Raw genomic sequence first — 17,448 nt, forward strand, 5'->3', positions numbered from 1 at the left:
TTTTGGATCAATGGTGTACTAGATGAAAGAGTCACGAGTACCAATAATCAGAAACATATGAAAAAAGGGAGGACAGATTACTGTGGGGCAGCGTTTTAGATATTTCTTTTTGTCTTTCTTGGTTGTGATCACAAAGCTTATAGTTGGATAGAAAAGAAAGACATAAGCGACAAATCCCCAAATCAAGTACTCGACATATAGTACAAGAGAAAAAAAAGAAAAAAAAATAGCTGAAATACAACCCTAAAATCAAGGCCTTTTCTTTTTTTTTGTATTATATTATAAAGGTGTCTTGTACTATATTTCTATGCATAGATACGTACATAAATATGTATATATTGATGCAATATTTACTATCGCGACTCACTTGGAGCCCAACATTCAACCATCTCTAGTTCTTCCTTATGTCTACATAACAAAAGCAAATTTGATAGCTTTGATTTCTACCAGATACCCAGTGTACAATTGTATGTGTTTATCAGTTTCCGTCTACTCATTAATCATTACATTATAAGCGTTTGTATGCATAGATATTCAAAATTCATGTGTCAAAGAGTATTATTATTATTTTGCTTTTCTTTGCTTTGCTTTGCTCTGTTTTGATCTGTTTAGTATTGGCTTGTTTTATTTACATATTTAAACCAATGCTTTTATCTGTTTGGACCACAAAAATTAGCTCTAAAATCTTACCATCCCCACCAAAAAACAAAAGCTTGAACTTAGGAAACAGACATAGCGATATATAATTACTGGTTTCTAAAAAGAGACAAATCAAAAAGTATGCCTCTAGCTACTACACTCCGTCAGCAGCTATTAAATACACACTTTAACAAAAACATGTATTTTATCGCTAATTAAATGAGAGATTCCCCCTTTCCTCCCTCTAAAGGCTGGCGATCTTCAAATGAAATACTATCTTGCAGTGATTAACAGGGTCTAACCCTCTTTTGCGTCAACACATTCCATTACAAGCGTTGTATTCTCCACCTATTTCTTTATTATTATATACAGATACGTATAATGACCAGCAAATCTATATGATATAGTATAACTCCGTGATGTACATTTGTGCGCAAAAAATTAAAGCTGGATTTGTTTATGGGCGTCTTTTCTTTTTCTTTTTCTTTTTTACTTTTTTAGTTTCTTCTTTTAACATTCTATTGGTATTTTGTCTTAAACAATCATCCGTGTCCTGAGAATTTTTATGATATTTATGCTTATTTAATATGTTTTTAATACCAATCGTATTCAAAGTAAAAGAGAAACTGAACATCTGTCAGATTATTATATTACAGTTTGAATAGAATAACGCTATGCGAACTATTTGGGCCCAACTCTTTTCTTCTAAGGCATAAAATTTCACTGGAGTACTACATTTATTTAATGTCTACATTTTACCATTTACCAGTCTCATAAAACGTGACTTGTGGCACGGAATTCAGCAATCTTATCTGGTCCCTAACCATTCAAAGTAGCTTATATTAGTAAAATCAATTTATTGAAGTATAAATCATTTAATTCATGAACAAAGTATTTCTTCATCCAATGTATTGGAATTTCTGGCCATACTTAAGTAGTAACTATGTTAAAAGTTTTCTTTTTTATATGCAGTACATACAAAATATACAATTTGTAAACGTTGTGCCCAAGAGGCATAATGTCGTGTCCCAAACGTGGCGATATAATAATTGTGTTCAAAAAAATGGTTGATGTAATATCTTACTTATTGATAGTAAAGCTCCTATAAGTATAGTTATAGAGTGCTCTAGAATTTTACTTAACATTTTGAAAAGTTCATATTCAATGCAATATCTTTTTTTCTGGTAGTTCTCACACAATAAACGCACAATATAAAATAAATAAAAAATTGTGACCACACCTATTTATTTATTTTTTGTTTGTAAGAAGCATTTTATTAGGCTTGGGGGGTCTGGTGATACTCAAAAGAAGATAATCAAATGAGTGATCACAGCATTTGTTTGGAGGGTTTTCTAGCTTTTTCAATGTTTTTGGGGGGTTTTTGTTTTTGTTAATTATAATAAATATAAGTATAAGTTTTAAAAGAGAGGATTGAGGTCTAATTCTTGGCAAATGCGGGTTAGGGTCTTGCGAGCCATACCAACAACAGCAGACGGAACAAATGGTGAATCGTCAAAAATGAAAGTCCAGTGGTGACGCCATATCGCAAGGAGGGTGCATCCAAAGACGGTAGAAGGGGGAATAGAAGAGTTTAAGGAAGAGGGAAAAGAGAAGAAGTGAAAAGCGTTGTGTAGTGCGGTTGGGGTAGGTATTGTGCCAAAGAATTCCAGCCACATGCCGATCCACACCGCGTTTTTGAGAGGACAAGTGAAGAAGAAGTGGTCTTGGGAGTCGGAGGAGAGAGAGCAAATAGAGCAGGTAGGAGAGGGAAAGGCGAGAGGAAGCAAAGAGTGAAGACGGGCTTGGCAAGAAATCTTGTCGTGTAGACCACGAAACCAAATGTTATGAGCCACCAGGGGAAGGGGGAAAGACCAAAATTTCTGCCAATGACGAGAGCCACAAGGGGGATCGAAATAGCGGGCACGGACGAGATGGTGGGAGCACAGCCCGCAGAAAGTGCGTGTGGAAAGGCGTGCCCAAGTCTGAGAAGGTACGAGCGCATTAAAGAAAGGGAACAAGTCAATTGATGTGCCATCTTGAACGAGCAGAGACGGATATTGTTCAGTCAGTTCACGAGGAGAGCAACAAGCACGAACGATTATCGAATGTAATGTGAGAGTGTTGAGTTGAACTCGGCCAAGGAACTTATTAATAACACAAGAGCGTGGGTGGCTGCTGGTGATGGAGATAGACCGTAGCAACGCCAGGGCAGGGTCAAAGGTGTAGAGGTGGGAAACCAAAAGATCTTGCCAAGATGGGGGGAAGCGTGCTTGGGAAGCAGGGACAATGGTGACCACTGAGAGAGGCAAAGCAAGGCAAGTAGTCGAATTTACCACAACATTATCAAAGTTGTGTGGCAGATGGTCAATGGCAGCGAAGGCTAAATGTAGAGGAGAGGTAAGATCCTGCCATCCAGAAGGACGCATACTTGGAAATAGAAGGGGAAATAGGGGAGAAAGAGATGGAAGTGAAGCCTGTAACAATCCGGACATCCAGCGCGGGACCAAACCAGGTGGGGACCGAGGAGCGCGGACAATAGGTTGAAGCCAACGAAGTTGTAGAGCGCTCTGCTGTGTCTTAGGATCGATGATACCAAGTCCACCTTGCATGCGTGGGAGGCAGAAAGTATCCAAAGAAATCGGGGGGAAGGTGCCATGTTGAAGGAAGCTACCCATGATGGACCTGATCTTCTGAAAGAAGGACATAGGTAGAGAGACCACACGCAAAACATGCCAAAGCTGAGAGAGTATGAGAGATGTTAGAACGGTGGCTTTACCCCAAAAGGAGAGACAGCGAGATGAGTGAAGATTGCAGCTGTCCTCAATCCTTTGGAGAAGAGATGAGCAGAACGAGTCCCATTGAGCCTTGGAGTGAATCAACGGAAGCCAAGGTAATGGAGAGGTGCAGGCGAGGTGCGGTCATGCCAATCAGTAATGTTATGACTACGGAGGGTGGAAGACCAATCGGGGAGAGGACTACCAGATAGTGAGAAAGCTTGCATTTTGTAGAGGTTGATACGCACATTGGACATTGCGGAATAGGTGGTGAGATGTGTGTGGAGTCAAGCAAGGTGAGCCGGATCTGAGAGAAATACCAGAAGATTGTCGGCATAAGCTAGAAGTTTAATAGGAGGAATAGTAGCCACACTATCAGGGACAGAAAGTCGAAAACCGAGGAAGGATTGATCACTTATAACCCGTCACAACAAAGGTTCAAAAGCCAAATTGAACAAGATGGGAGAGAGAGGGTCGCCTTGACGGAGGCCACGCAATTGTGTGAGAGGGCGAGATAGGAAGCCATTAACGTTGATCTGAATCTGTGTAGAGAAAAACAATTGGGTGATACAAGTTATTATAGATTTAGGAAAGCGAAAGTGATCAAGAACTCGGCGCAAGTATTCTGGGTGGACTCGGTTGTACACTTTCTCCTGATCAAGAAAAAAACTCACTCCAGTCGAGCTTTCCTGAAGTGCCTGAGCCATGACCATCCAGGTGAGCATCCTATTATCAGCAATAAATTGTCCTTGAACAAAGCCAGTTTGGTAGGGAGTGACAAGAGGAGTGGCAGCAGGGATCAAACAAGAGTTAAGAAGATGAGTGAAGACCTTAGCATCAGTGTTGATAAGTGCGATAGGTCGCCAATTCCGAAGGGAGGTAAGGTCGCCTTTTTTCGGGAGAAGACACACGCAGGTGGACATCCAAGTGGGGGGAAAGACACCATCCAACAAAGCTTCGTTATATACACGCGAGACAAGAGTGGAGCATTCGGGGTGGTCAAGTATGAGTCGCAGAATCTCGTATGGCAATCCATCAGGACCAGGACTACTGGCATTGGGGGATCGAGAGGCACCTTGACGAATAGTGTCGAGGGAAAATTTGCGAGTGAGGCAATGTTGAGTGAGATCAGTGAGGGCAAGATTGTCAGGAAGATTCTGGAGAAGATCGTCAACAGCAGCAGAAGTGATGGGCTCAGGAGAGTAGAGAGTCTCATAGAAGGCGGCAGCAGCCTCCGTCATGCTGTCAGGCTCAGTGCAAAGATAGTCGGTAACAGGATGGCGTAGGCTGGTGATGAGTTTTTTGGACTGACGTGTAGCAATGGTGCGTTTAAGGAAACTGGCAGAGGTTTCACCCTGTTCGCGCCATTGTTGGCCAGCCCGGAGAGCAAGAATTTCTATGCATTCCAGTTGAACCTGTTGGAGCTTGCGTTCAATTACAGGAAGCTGAAAGTTCTGGGCGGGTTGATGGCGAAACCAAAGAATCAACTTATCACGCCGACTTTGAAGTTGTGCTTCTAGAGTGGACAGGGAAGGTGAGATTCGACAAGAGAAACGTTTAATGAATCTAGTCACTTCAGACTTGACTAAATCCCAGTTTGTCTGTGGGGAATTGGAGGCGGGGAGAGTGGGAACGAAGGTGTAAAGAAAGACAGAAAGTTTGTCCTGGAAGGAAGTGAGCTGAGCAAGGCGAGGGTTCGCCCGCCAAAGGCCTTTACCACTGGTCCGAGAAGAAGGAAGGGAGAGTACGACTGTGACCAGACAATGGTCAGACCACTGTGAGTGTATATATTCCACCGAGTGTGAGGTGGCACAAGAAGCAAGGTCGGAGGAGGCGAATATGTAGTCAATTGTGGAGGATGATATCCCATGGTGAAAGGTAGGTTGAGGTACCTTGCCGGTGGGAGTCACACAGTCCACAAGGCAGTCAGTGAGAAATTGAAGCCATGGGCGAGGTGGAGTGCTATGGGCGGTGGTAGTAGTGAGTGAGTGATTGAGGTCGCCCAATAGAATCATATTAGTGGGTGATGCGGGTATCAAGAGAGGATTGTGAAGAAGAGAGGTGAGGAACGAATGTCGTTCACGATAAGTAGCGGGAGCATAAATGACACAGATACGGAAAGAGTTGAATATAAACTGTGCATGAGATACCATAGCAGTGATGCAGCGGCCGCATATACTAAACAATGGATCAGTAAGCATAATATCTTTTGAAAGGCATACAAGTCCACAATGAGGAGACCAAAGAGAAGAAGAAGATTGGAATTTCATAGTAAATGTGTCTTGAAGAGCAATAGAGTGGGCATGGGTTTCTTGAAGGGCGAGGAGATCAATTCCCTTCGAACGTAAGTGGCGTATAAATAATGAGCGTGTTTCGGGTCGTCCCACCTTGGGGAGGCCTCTGCAGTTCATAGTTCCAATGGTAATCATTGGTTAGATTTGGCCTCTGCGCCGAGGGCTTGATGGGTGAACCGGGGTGGAGGGGAGAGTGAAGAGTTACGAGAGGCAGTGTTCCTGCGTGTGGGGGACGTGGAAAGACTGCGTCTCGTGTTGCGGTTGGGCATATGTCGGGTAAGACGACGTACTCTTTCAGTTTCAGTAGCCTGAATAGCCTCCAGGAGAGCCTGCTCATTGGCGGCCTTCTCAGGCTCCTGTTGCAATTGGGCTTTGTCAGAATTTACCTGTTCTGGAAGGGCGTCAAGCATTGTGTCGTCTTCAGGATCTACAATATAGGTGGTGTTGTCGGATGGTGTTTCCTCTTCAGCATGGTTGACTACCTTGGCTTTGCGTTGTGGTTCAATTGGCAGAAGAGAAGATGAAGCTTTGTTAGCCGGATTGTGGATGGAATCCGCAGATGTACCAGTGGGGAGATTAGTTGTCAGGGGGCGGGGCAGCACAATGCGATTCTGGTGAGGAACACGGTTGAGGTGGCGAGAGCGTTTGTTAGTGGTTGCTGACCTACAACCAGGTTCGGAGACGTGGGGACAGTTAGCTTGCAAATGGCCAGGCTTGTTGCAGCTATGACAGGTGCGTGTTTCTGAAGAGTGTGCAGGGCAGGCATCAATGTCGTGGCCCATTTGTTTGCAGTATTTGCAATGGGAGCCCATATGTGCCCATTCTCCAAGGATGGTAGTGTTGTCGTTGTAAGAAATCTCGTAGGCAAGCTTGGCGACTTGCTGAGCTGGTGGGTTGGGTCGTTCAAGGAGGACACTGCCAGTGCCATCGAAAAAGGTATAACTCTCGCAGACCACAATTTCGCGTACAATTCCGAAAGGGGCAAGGCACCGTTGAAGTCCAGTTACTGAATCAGGATAACGAACACCAGGGAGTCGAGACAATGTTACCCGATATACCTTGCGACCAGGAGCAACGGCAATACAGGCTGGGAAGTGTTGATCAGAAACAAAAATAGGATGCACACACATAATAGCACAGGAAACAGCGTCAAGGAATTGGACCTCGAGAGCAGTAGGAGCAGAACGACTGGGAAGAGTAACTTTTATGATAGAGTCTGCAAAAGCAGAGCTTTTCAGGGCATGCCAGAAGGCATTGTGGAGAGGAGAAGTGGGAAGAGGAGCGTTATAAAAAACAGTGTGGGGTGCGGTACCAGCACACCAGATGCGTGATAACCCATCAATGGAATCGCCATATATGATACGAGGTTGGTGAGGAAGAAGAGCAGTAGGTGCGAGAGTAGCAGCGACCGAGTACGTGCGTTGTGAGGTGGTGGGGCTGGATGGGGTGGTGGAGTGAGGTGAGGGTGAGTCGAAAGTTGAGGGGGGGTCCCCAAGTGGATCCGGTGGAGTAATGGGAAGAGCCATGCACACACACCTATTTATTTGAAAAAAAATAAGATCTATTTGGTTCCCGTCAACAAATCACATATATGTGGTCGCTAATGAGTTGTATATTCATGATTTAACTTGAGACATAAATCGTATATTTTCATTTTATATAATTTAAGTGGAAAAGATTATAAGCCATGTAATTTGCATTTTTTTTCAAACACTTTTATAATGGATATAAAGGTAATAAAGTCTTGTATTCCTACAAAAGTTTGCATAGCAGTTAAGCTAATATATCTTTAAAAAATTCATGTTTTTATTTTGTATTTTTATTTCTTCTGTAAAAACTCTTTCTATCATTTCCTTACAACATGTACATGAGATATTCTAACTAAAATACAAAAAAAATATAAAAGACCAAAAAAAGTCTCTAACTACATGTATTCAGATAACATATGAATTCAGTAAAAGTTTTATAGAAAAAAATGCGAAAAAAGTGATTTTACAAGCAAATGCAATATTTTATTTTATTGAAAAAATGTAAATTTTTGAGATATTACATTAGTCTTCTCATGATCAATCTTTTCAATTCAGCTAAAACTTCTAACAGACACACAGATATCTATATACTATTTTAATCCAAAGTTATAGAAAGCCAAGACTTGAATTGATTAAATGAATAGATATAAATACATAATATAACATATCTGAAGATAGTTTGGTTCGATATGTGTAACACTATCCGAAATTTATGCTTTTTAATTTGCTGAATATAAGTGTAATCCAAAGGGTAAAGTACGCACTGTAGATTTTTTGTTTGTAAGGTGTGGTATTTCAGGTACAAAACAATAGAAAAATAATAAATTTGATAATCGAGACATATAGAAATACTTTGAGACTGTATATAAGTTATTTTATTCATAAATAAAAAGTGTCCCTTTTTATAAGAAAACACAATCTGCTCTTGTCATTACGTCTTAGTTTCTTAAGGCTTTCTTCCTTTACTATATTTGGTTATTAGAGTGTATTTACTGCTTAACTAGTGTCGGTGTTACAATTATGACATCAAGTCATAAATCGTACTTCTTTAGCTCTTAGCTATTCTTTTCTCTTTTATACTAGAGCTTTAGGACTTCCTAATAAATTAGCTCCATATCGATCTGACACAGTTTACCCGGCAGTATGATATAACTATCTTAACAATCTTTAAGATATTATCTACAGTACTAACTGTAATAATTATTGGGCTGATTACTTAATCGTTTATATATATATTATACTGACAAGATGATAGCTACTACGCTATCCCAATATGAATATGTTCTTATATGTGATAAATCCAACATCCAAGTGTCTGGATCACCACATAAGAAGCATTTTATTAGGCTTGGGGGGTCTGGTGATACTCAAAAGAAGATAATCAAAAGAGTGATCACAGCATTTGTTTGGAGGGTTTTCTAGCTTTTTTAATGTTTTTTAGGGTTTTTGTTTTTGTTAGTTATAATAAATATAAGTATAAGTTTTAAAAGAGAGGATTGAGGTCTAATTCTTGGCAAATGCGGGTTAGGGTCTTGTGAGCCGTACCAACAACAGCAGAAGGAACAAATGGTGAATTGTCAAAAATGAAAGTTCAGTGGTGACGCCATATCGCAAGGAGGGTGCATCCAAAGACGGTAGAAAGGGGAATAAACGAGTTTAAGGAAGAGGGAAAAGAAAAGAAGTGAAAAGCGTTGTGTAGTGCGGTTGGAGTAGGTATTGTGCCAAAGAATTCCAGCCACATGCCGATCCACACCGCGTTTTTGAGAGGACAAGTGAAGAAGAAGTGGCCTTGGGAGTCGGAGGAGAGAGAGTAAATAGAGCAGGTAGGAGAGGGAAAGGCGAGAGGAAGCAAAGAGTGAAGATGGGTTCGGCAAGAAATCTTGTCATGTAGGCCACAAAACCAAATGTTACGAGCCACCAGGAGAAGGGGGAAAGACCAAAATTTCTGCCAATGACGAGAGCCACAAGGGGGATCGAAATAGCGGGCACGGACGAGATGGTGGGAGCACAGCCCGCAGAAAGTGCGTGTGGAAAGGCGTGCCCAAGTCTGAGAAGGTATGAGTGCATTAAAGAAAGGGAACAAGTCAATGGATGTGCCATCTTGAACGAGCAGAGATGGATATTGTTCAGTCAGTTCACAAGGAGAGCAACAAGCACAAACAATTATCGAATGTAATGTGAGAATGTTGAGTTGAACTCGGCCAAAGAACTTATTAATAACATGAGAGTGTTGATGGCTGCTGGTGATGGAGATGGACTGTAGTGACGCCAGGGCAGGGTCAAAGGTGTAGAGGTGGGAAACCAAAAGATCTTGCCAAGATGGGGGGAAGCGTGCTTGGGAAGCAGGGACAATGGTGACCGCTGAGAGAGGTAAAGCAAGGCAAGTAGTCGAATTTACCACAACATTATCAAAGTTGTGCAGCAGATGGTCAATGACAGCAAAGACTAAATGTAGAGGAGAGGTAAGATCCCACTATCCAGAAGGATGCATAGTTTGAAATAGAAGGGGAAATAAGGGAGAAAGAGATGGAAGTGAAGCCTGTAACAATCCGAACATCCAGCGCGGGACCAAACCAGGTGCGAACCAAAAAGTGCAGACGATAGGTTGAAGCCAACAAAGTTGTAGAGTGCTCTACTGCGTCTTAGGATCGATGATACCAAGTCCGCCTTGCACGCATGGGAGACAGAAAGTATCCAAAGAAATCGGGGGAAGGTGCTACGTTGAAGGAAGCTACTCATGATGGACCTGATCTTTGGAAAGAAGGACATAGGTAGAGAGACCACACGCAAAACATGCCAAAGCTGAGAGAGTATGAGAGATGTTAGAATGGTGGCTTTACCCAAAAGGAGAGAGCGAGATGAGTAAAGATTGCAGCTGTCCTCAATCCTTTGGAGGAGAGATGAGCAGAATGAGTCCCATTGAGCCTTGGAGTGAATCAACGGAAGCCAAGGTAATGGAGAGGTGCAGGCGAGGTGCGGTCATGCCAATCAGTAATGTTATGACTACGGAGGGTGGAAGACCAATCGGGGAGAGGACTACCAGATAGTGAGAAAGCTTGCATTTTGTAGAGGTTGATACGCACATTGGACATTGCGGAATAGGTGGTGAGATGTGTGTGGAGTCAAGCAAGGTGAGCCGGATCTGAGAGAAATACCAGAAGATTGTCGGCATAAGCTAGAAGTTTAATAGGAGGAATAGTAGCCACACTATCAGGGACAGAAAGTCGAAAACCGAGGAAGGATTGATCACTTATAACTCGTTGCAACAAAGGTTCAAAAGCCAAATTGAACAAGATGGGAGAGAGAGGGTCGCCTTGACGGAGGCCATGCAATTGTGTGAGAGGGCGAGATAGGAAGTCATTAATGTTGATCTGAATCTGTGTAGAAAAAAACAATTGGGTGATACAAGTTATTATAGATTTAAGAAAGCGAAAGTGATCAAGAACTCGGCACAAGTATTCAGGATGGACTCGGTTGTACACTTTCTCCTGATCAAGAAGAAGACCCACTCCAGTCGAGCTTTCCTGAAGTGTCTGAGCCATGACCATTCAAGTGAGCATCCTATTATCAGCAATAAATCGTCCTTGAACAAAGCCAGTTTGGTAGGGATTGACAAGAGGAGTGGCAGCCGAGATCAAGCGAGAGTTAAGAAGACGAGTGAAGACCTTAGCATCAGTGTTGATAAGGGCAATGGGTTGCCAATTCCGAAGGGAGGTAAGGTCGCCTTTTTTGGGAGAAGACACACGCAGGTGGACATCCAAGTTGGGGGAAAGACACCATCCAACAAAGCTTCATTATATACACACAAGACATGGGTGGAGCATTAAGGGTGGTCAAGTATGAGTCGCATACGCACTGTAGAAAATAATGTGCAAGGATTTCTAAGAAAAAACTACACATCAGTAAAATCTTTGCATGTATTTAAAACTACTGTTAGCCTTTCTAAATTTAGAGCAATTTAAACCCTTTTTAGAATCTCTGTGCCAGTAATCATATTTTTTCTGGTTGTTTAACTCAGACAACCATTTTAAATGAGAAAAGAAGAAAGACTGTTGTTTTTTGTTTGCAAGTTTGATCAAGATCATGAACACAGCCAATCAATTAGACACACTATGAATTCAATTTTTCTGGTGTTGAAAATTTTTAAATCAAATCATAATATCAATAGACTTTGCTATTGTTTTGAGTGATTTTTTTAAGAAATTAAATGCTTATATATGTATGGAAAGAAGAAAGAGAAAAAGACAAAGAAAAAAAAACTATTGGTTGTATTTTGGCAAGTGCCAGATAATATGCTAAATGGCATTGTTGTTTGAGTTGTGGACAAGGCTAGCAATCCCCTCAATAGACTTCATATCCACCACCTTCACCACACGAGGTGCCAGGCTATCCCACGCAGGGAAAAGATTCTGATTCACGTGTTGAACATTGGAAAGACAGTCAATGATGGCAAAGAGTCTGGTCACTCTGTTGACAGTTTGGGAGAAGAATTTAATAATAAATCCATACCTTTCAAAAAATATAATTGAGTTATGATTAATAATATCATTCAACAATATAGAATACAACTAGTGCTACTTACTTTCTGATATTGTTGAGCACAGTAAGATTGTTTGCTCGACCATGCCTGCTGTCAACAGAGGGCCAGACTCTATAAATCACTGAGTCTTTCCGCATCTTGTTTGTGCAAACCACTTCATCATTTCCCTCAAAGAAAAAAATGTCATCTCTTGCACAGAAAGGCACCAAACTGCAGACCAAGTCCTGTCAGTCTATGCCAATGATAACAGCCAACTCAATCAGAGAGCTTCAAGTTGGTCTGAACCAAAGTTGAGGACCAGTAACATCATTACTTGCAACCTTGAAGTTGCTGATCCTTCTGTCATTTTTGGCACAAATGACAGGTTAGCAACCAAGAGTGATTGATTGCTGCCTTTCTGAGCAAGAGATTCTTTGTATTTTTTTCTGGTTTTTTTTTTCTTGACTTGATGGCTGCACTGTAGACACTAATTGTCTGTTCAATTGGCCTACAGCTGTATGCTCACAGAGGGCCCATATCCCGCATCATATAGTCAAGATGAACTAGTATATGCTGGTTCATCACGAAAATTGTAGACTTCAGCCTCTTTTCTTCAATCTCACAATGGAGGAAGACATGCATGTTGTATTTTAAATACTTTAATATCCGATATCATATACAAACCCGGACAGAAGTATCTGTCAAAGAGGTTGTTATAAATGATTACCCAATATGAAGTCCTATCTGAAACATAATAGCAATGTGTCTGACCCATCATTGGATCATCTTCAAGAATTACTTGAACTATTATTGCAAAGCCATTACAATGACTCATATTCAGGGTGACTGGATATATCTCAATAAATATAAATACCATAGATAAAATAACTTTTATTAAGATAGTTCGATTTGACTTGAACTTTTAATAAACACAATAAAAAAGAGTCTCAAAATACTCATTGTTCCACCTTTCCACATACAAATATGACATGTTCTACTGGAATATTGTACGCTTTTTCAGGGTTAAGAATACGTGAATATCTATCGTCATTTTCTGATATATTTAGGGTTTTAAAGTTAGATACAATTATATTTAATACTAATGTTTTTTTTAGTTGTTTATTTCTTATCAGACATACAGTCAATGTTTTTGTTGCTTTCCTTAACAGACTTGACTTGAACATTATTGATGTTCATACTCTCTGCTTCATTGTGGCTGTTATTGCCTGCAGCCAAGAACTTGTCAAAGTTCATAGGGGCAGTAGTAGCGATCTTGTTCCTGTTGTTGGATTTTTTACAGGGTTAAACAATAATACAACCCTCAATTCGATTTGAGTGTTTAACAAAAAACGAATCATTGAGCATATGACTACTTGTTCTGGTTTTAGAGTCATTGTTAAGTATATCTTTGATATTTATTTTGGTTTATATTTGTATGTTAAAAGAAATAGAGGTATAAGATTGCAAAAAATGTTCAAGAGATAAGAATATTTTTTATTATATTAGTATGTTAGTAGTAAAAATTAAAAGTGTATTAATTGTCTCGAAAAAAAAAGTCAAAAGAGTTTTAATTGTTTGTTTTTAAGTTATATCTTACTGATTTTTCAATCAGCTTTGTCTCTTTCATTTTATTTTCCAACTATATTTTTTACTATGGCAACACATAAAGTTTTATAAATATTTTAACGTCTGACATACTTGAAAGATTCTAATGTTTTACTAAGAGCTAAGATTGTTTTATTGAAAGATATTCTGAAATCTTTGACTGAAAATAGCAAGACATAACTGGCTCTTTTGACTGGAGGCAATACTTGGAATATGATTCTGTTGTCATCTGCAACTGATGACTATGACATCAAACCCCTGTTATTCTATGGGAAGTCAGAAGGTTAGAATAAGTTTACTAAGTGCTTCAAGAGGGTATTAGCCACATATTTTACTGTAGGCAATCTTGTCAAAGCTGAATTGATATATAAGGCAGGGGGATTGCTTAAGATCTATTTCACTACTCACTTTCTCAGTACAGTGAAAATAATATTTCTATACTATTATGAAATAGTCTGGCAGATGATCAAAAGGCAATGATAAGTAACAGTCTCAAAGAGAATGTAGCCCTGAAAAACATTGCTCTTCACAGATTTGAAAATTCTTGGGCAACATTGCGTATACTATCTCACAAATAGAGAACTGCCAAATATCATAGAAGATCTTATTAACAAGTAAGATACTTATAAATATAAAGTTATTTATATGTTTAAATACAACTAATACAAATCAACTGTTTTGTTTTGTTTTGTTTTGTTTATTAGAGTAGATACTACTAACTTTTATATTTTAATTTTTAGTAATCTAATAAAAGTATTATTTTAAAGAATAACTATAAAATATAATATAATTAAATAATTAGACATAAAAATAAAATTATGAAATATAATTGTTTTATCTTTTTTTATTTAAATTTAGCAGAAAAAATAATAATATTAAGTCTATCTGTTTTACTATATATAATTGATTTCTGATAGTGAGGTCAGCTATGGGAAGGGAGAATGGGGAAAATCATATTTCACCATTTTATTTCTATATCTAATTATCTAATTCAAGTGTCAAAATAAATTATAACAGGATTGGTTAAGACACTGAAATAAAACTATGAGATATTATTGCTAATCCAGAGAAAATTTTGAGTATATATATATATATATGTGTGTGTGTGTATTTAAGTGTATCTACAGCAGTAGCATTTATATTAGATAGCTTGTTAACAGAGTTTATTAAGCTTATATTTTGACTTAGACTTATCAGAGTATATATTTTTCTTATATCAACTACAGCTTTCTTTTTTGATAAGTCTAAGTTCTCTATTTTGATTTAATCTAGTTAAATAGCAAGAACCTTATCCTATAAATTCATGAAGACATATACAATAATTAATTTTTAATACTCCTTACATAAAATTTATTATAAGACTCTTAACTAACATATATTAAAATTCCAGAGTGAAATATTAATTAACTATCTCTAAAAGTCATTATGTTTCTCATGTAATAGAATAATAATATAACATTCCAAGTCTTGGGTATAAAACTCATAATAAATCGATTTTTCTATTTCATACATCATCTTTTTTTACAAATCACAATCTTTATTACTGTTATACATTTATAAATATCTAATCAACTATGGGACCAAAGAAAGTCAGCAATACTATCAAAAGAAACAAAAGAAATTCACTTATTTGCTAATACATACCACCTCATTCAAGTCTAAGTCCAAAAGGTCAAGAAAGCAAAAAGTCTGTCCATACAATCAGCCTATCAGAATCTTAAGATAGCTGGACTTATGGCAAAGAGCTAGTACTACTTCAAGAGTATGCTAGAATATTTCCTCCTACCTGCCTCAGAGGAAGTATGTCAAACAAATGGCAAAAAATCATCAATGCTTTCAATGTTGTAGCATCTGACAACAAATCTCTACAGTATGATGCATGTTGGTACAAAGTTCATTTTGATGAAAATGAGAGAACTTCTTTATCTGGAATTAATCAATACAGAAGTCCAATTGAAAAGGTGGTAATGCAAGTGTATGAAAAGATAAAATTTATTCAGAATTTCAATGTCTTTCATAATGTATTATTAACTTGCAATGAATGCATTTATCAATTAAGGAACTGGAGTATGATGTGATGAAAGCAAAAAAGAACGATTTTATCTAAAAGAAGAAGATTGTAAAGAACGAGTTGAAGAAGTTGATGCAGACAAGATCCTCTGCTAGATGGGAACAAAAACAACAATTGAACAAAGAGGAACGTGGCAAGTCAATAAACATGGTCACACACAACAGAGATGTAACCGTTGAGAGCAAAGATAGCACCATGGAAGACTCGACTGTCTCTGTTAGTGATGATGAGCATGAGGTCATATATGATGTATACATGGACAAGAAAACACAATTTTGCCAGAAGATGCTTGGGTCTTTAAGCTTGAAAAAGAAGTATCAAAAAAAGATGCTTTGGTATGCAAGTGAACAGAAAAAGTCAAATGCAAGAATAGAAAAGATGATGAAAAAGCTTGTAAAAGCATTAACAGACAAAAAATAAAAGTAAAACAATTTATTTGTATCAAAGTGTATATTACATAACACTACTCTATGTCTTCTCCTTCGATTTTATCTCTTGTCAATCCAGAGATATAGTCTTTAAGAGATGGTGATAGCAAATTAAAATAGGAACCAGTGAGCAACTTTTTGTGATTAATCCAATGATACATATTTTTAAATATTAATGACAGCTAGTAGATTTTTGCCAGGTTGTTTTCTCTTGCCTTCATTGTGTATTTGTATTTGCAGTATTTAAAATACTTTTGTACTTCTCCAAACTTCTACTCAACTGCAACACGAACTTTTGACATAGACTTATTACAAAACTTGTTGTGATCTATTATTCATAGTTGAGAACTTGTATATATGCACACACATTATTTATTATAGACTTTACCATTGAGCACACCTCCTATGTATGGACTGTATAGATGTACAGAGCACATGTAGACAGGGTCGCCATATAATGCGCAATACTTCTCTGGGTCTGATGTTGGGACCAAGTATTCTTTCAACCTATCTTCAATCTTTGAGATGGTATAAATAAAATAGTCATGACGTGAGCCAATGAAAGGACCTAGCAAGCTGGAGGTGATGACATCTGGTGTTACAATTGCCTGAAACTTTAATGCATGAATATACTTCCAACCGTTTTATAACACAGATTAGTTATCTTTGTCTCCAGTGGACAGCATACTGTTTGCATGGTTCCGTCAATAAATCTAACAATGTTGTCAAAAGCAACACCCTTATCAAAGATAGCCTTTAAAGACCTTTCCATATTCGATGGAGAAAAGTGGTGAGTATCAAACTGCATACCCCATCTCATTTTTTTTGAAAAGCAGATCTTCCATCTCTCTGCAAACTCTTAATATATTCTGAGCATTTATCCCAAAATAATGTGCCATGTCATCTAGGCATCTCGGAAAAGAGTAGTGGTTGAGAAGAATTGCCAGTCCAAGATTTTGTTCAATTTTTATTCCTGAAAAGTTGCAGGTTTCATCTATTCCAAGAACATTTGTGATTCTCTGAATGTGCTCAAAAGAGAAATGGAAATGGGTGATACACTCTTTTCTACTTAATTTGTGTAAAACTAATATCTTTTATACACTTCTATGTCTACTCTTTTGCGCAGGAGAAGTCATCTTATGATATCTTTGATGTGGCTGGCTATGTTTATGGACATGTTGGACAAAAATTACTCTAAAGGGATCACACATAGTTAGATAGGTTGTAATGTGATTGTTAAAGGAAAAATAAAGTTCAAAAAGACATAAAATTAATGTTTAATCTACATTATATGTTGTTGATAATTTTAATATATGCATAAAAAACAGCTCTTTAATAATTTAGTTTCTTTATTGTAAATATAATGAATAAATATACTTAGAAAGAGCATGAAAAGCTTAATAACAACAGAAAACATATGTACTTCTTTACAAATCTTCTGACATTAATTTGACAGATTAATATATACTTTCACTATAAATTTTTAATAATATGCAAATAATTTATGAAAAAAGTGGACAAATAATTGCTACAATAATAACCTAGTCCTAAGTCAATAAAATAATTTCAGTGGCAAAAATAAACAACTG

At 38.2% G+C, this 17,448-nt stretch overlaps 7 protein-coding genes across 7 annotated transcripts; 1 reads left to right on the plus strand and 6 right to left on the minus strand.

Moving 5' to 3' along the window:
- Window positions 1-2,057: 2,057 nt before the first annotated feature.
- Window positions 2,058-3,670, minus strand: PHYBLDRAFT_152942 (hypothetical protein; the record flags this gene model as incomplete). Its single annotated transcript, XM_018433033.1, has 3 exons — window positions 2,058-3,329; window positions 3,416-3,465; window positions 3,520-3,670. The coding sequence occupies 3 exons, from the start codon at window positions 3,668-3,670 to the stop codon at window positions 2,058-2,060; spliced, it is 1,473 nt and encodes a 490-aa protein (XP_018283955.1).
- A 2,168-nt stretch (window positions 3,671-5,838) lies between these two features.
- PHYBLDRAFT_175659 (CCHC-type zinc finger transcription factor) lies at window positions 5,839-7,233 on the minus strand (the record flags this gene model as incomplete). Its single annotated transcript, XM_018437539.1, has 1 exon — window positions 5,839-7,233. The coding sequence occupies one exon, from the start codon at window positions 7,231-7,233 to the stop codon at window positions 5,839-5,841; it is 1,395 nt and encodes a 464-aa protein (XP_018283956.1).
- A 1,594-nt stretch (window positions 7,234-8,827) lies between these two features.
- Window positions 8,828-10,328, minus strand: PHYBLDRAFT_152944 (hypothetical protein; the record flags this gene model as incomplete). The annotated part of the gene is made up of 4 exons (XM_018433034.1): window positions 8,828-9,681; window positions 9,792-9,987; window positions 10,077-10,123; window positions 10,178-10,328. The coding sequence occupies 4 exons, from the start codon at window positions 10,326-10,328 to the stop codon at window positions 8,828-8,830; spliced, it is 1,248 nt and encodes a 415-aa protein (XP_018283957.1).
- A 456-nt stretch (window positions 10,329-10,784) lies between these two features.
- Window positions 10,785-10,946, minus strand: PHYBLDRAFT_26722 (hypothetical protein; the record flags this gene model as incomplete). The annotated part of the gene is made up of 1 exon (XM_018439898.1): window positions 10,785-10,946. A coding segment is annotated over one exon (162 nt), but the record flags the coding sequence as incomplete, so codon positions are not given.
- A 585-nt stretch (window positions 10,947-11,531) lies between these two features.
- On the minus strand, window positions 11,532-11,913 carry PHYBLDRAFT_73204 (hypothetical protein; the record flags this gene model as incomplete). The annotated part of the gene is made up of 2 exons (XM_018442801.1): window positions 11,532-11,745; window positions 11,819-11,913. 2 exons carry the CDS (start codon window positions 11,911-11,913, stop codon window positions 11,532-11,534), a joined length of 309 nt encoding a protein of 102 aa, XP_018283959.1.
- A 3,249-nt stretch (window positions 11,914-15,162) lies between these two features.
- Window positions 15,163-15,851, plus strand: PHYBLDRAFT_175662 (hypothetical protein; the record flags this gene model as incomplete). The annotated part of the gene is made up of 2 exons (XM_018437540.1): window positions 15,163-15,324; window positions 15,471-15,851. 2 exons carry the CDS (start codon window positions 15,163-15,165, stop codon window positions 15,849-15,851), a joined length of 543 nt encoding a protein of 180 aa, XP_018283960.1.
- A 280-nt stretch (window positions 15,852-16,131) lies between these two features.
- On the minus strand, window positions 16,132-16,679 carry PHYBLDRAFT_73206 (hypothetical protein; the record flags this gene model as incomplete). Its single annotated transcript, XM_018442802.1, has 3 exons — window positions 16,132-16,187; window positions 16,248-16,491; window positions 16,548-16,679. The coding sequence occupies 3 exons, from the start codon at window positions 16,677-16,679 to the stop codon at window positions 16,132-16,134; spliced, it is 432 nt and encodes a 143-aa protein (XP_018283961.1).
- Between the last annotated feature and the right edge of the window lie 769 nt (window positions 16,680-17,448).

Source organism: Phycomyces blakesleeanus (genome assembly GCF_001638985.1).
Source record: "Phycomyces blakesleeanus NRRL 1555(-) unplaced genomic scaffold PHYBLscaffold_40, whole genome shotgun sequence".
NCBI lineage: Eukaryota > Fungi > Mucoromycota > Mucoromycetes > Mucorales > Phycomycetaceae > Phycomyces > Phycomyces blakesleeanus.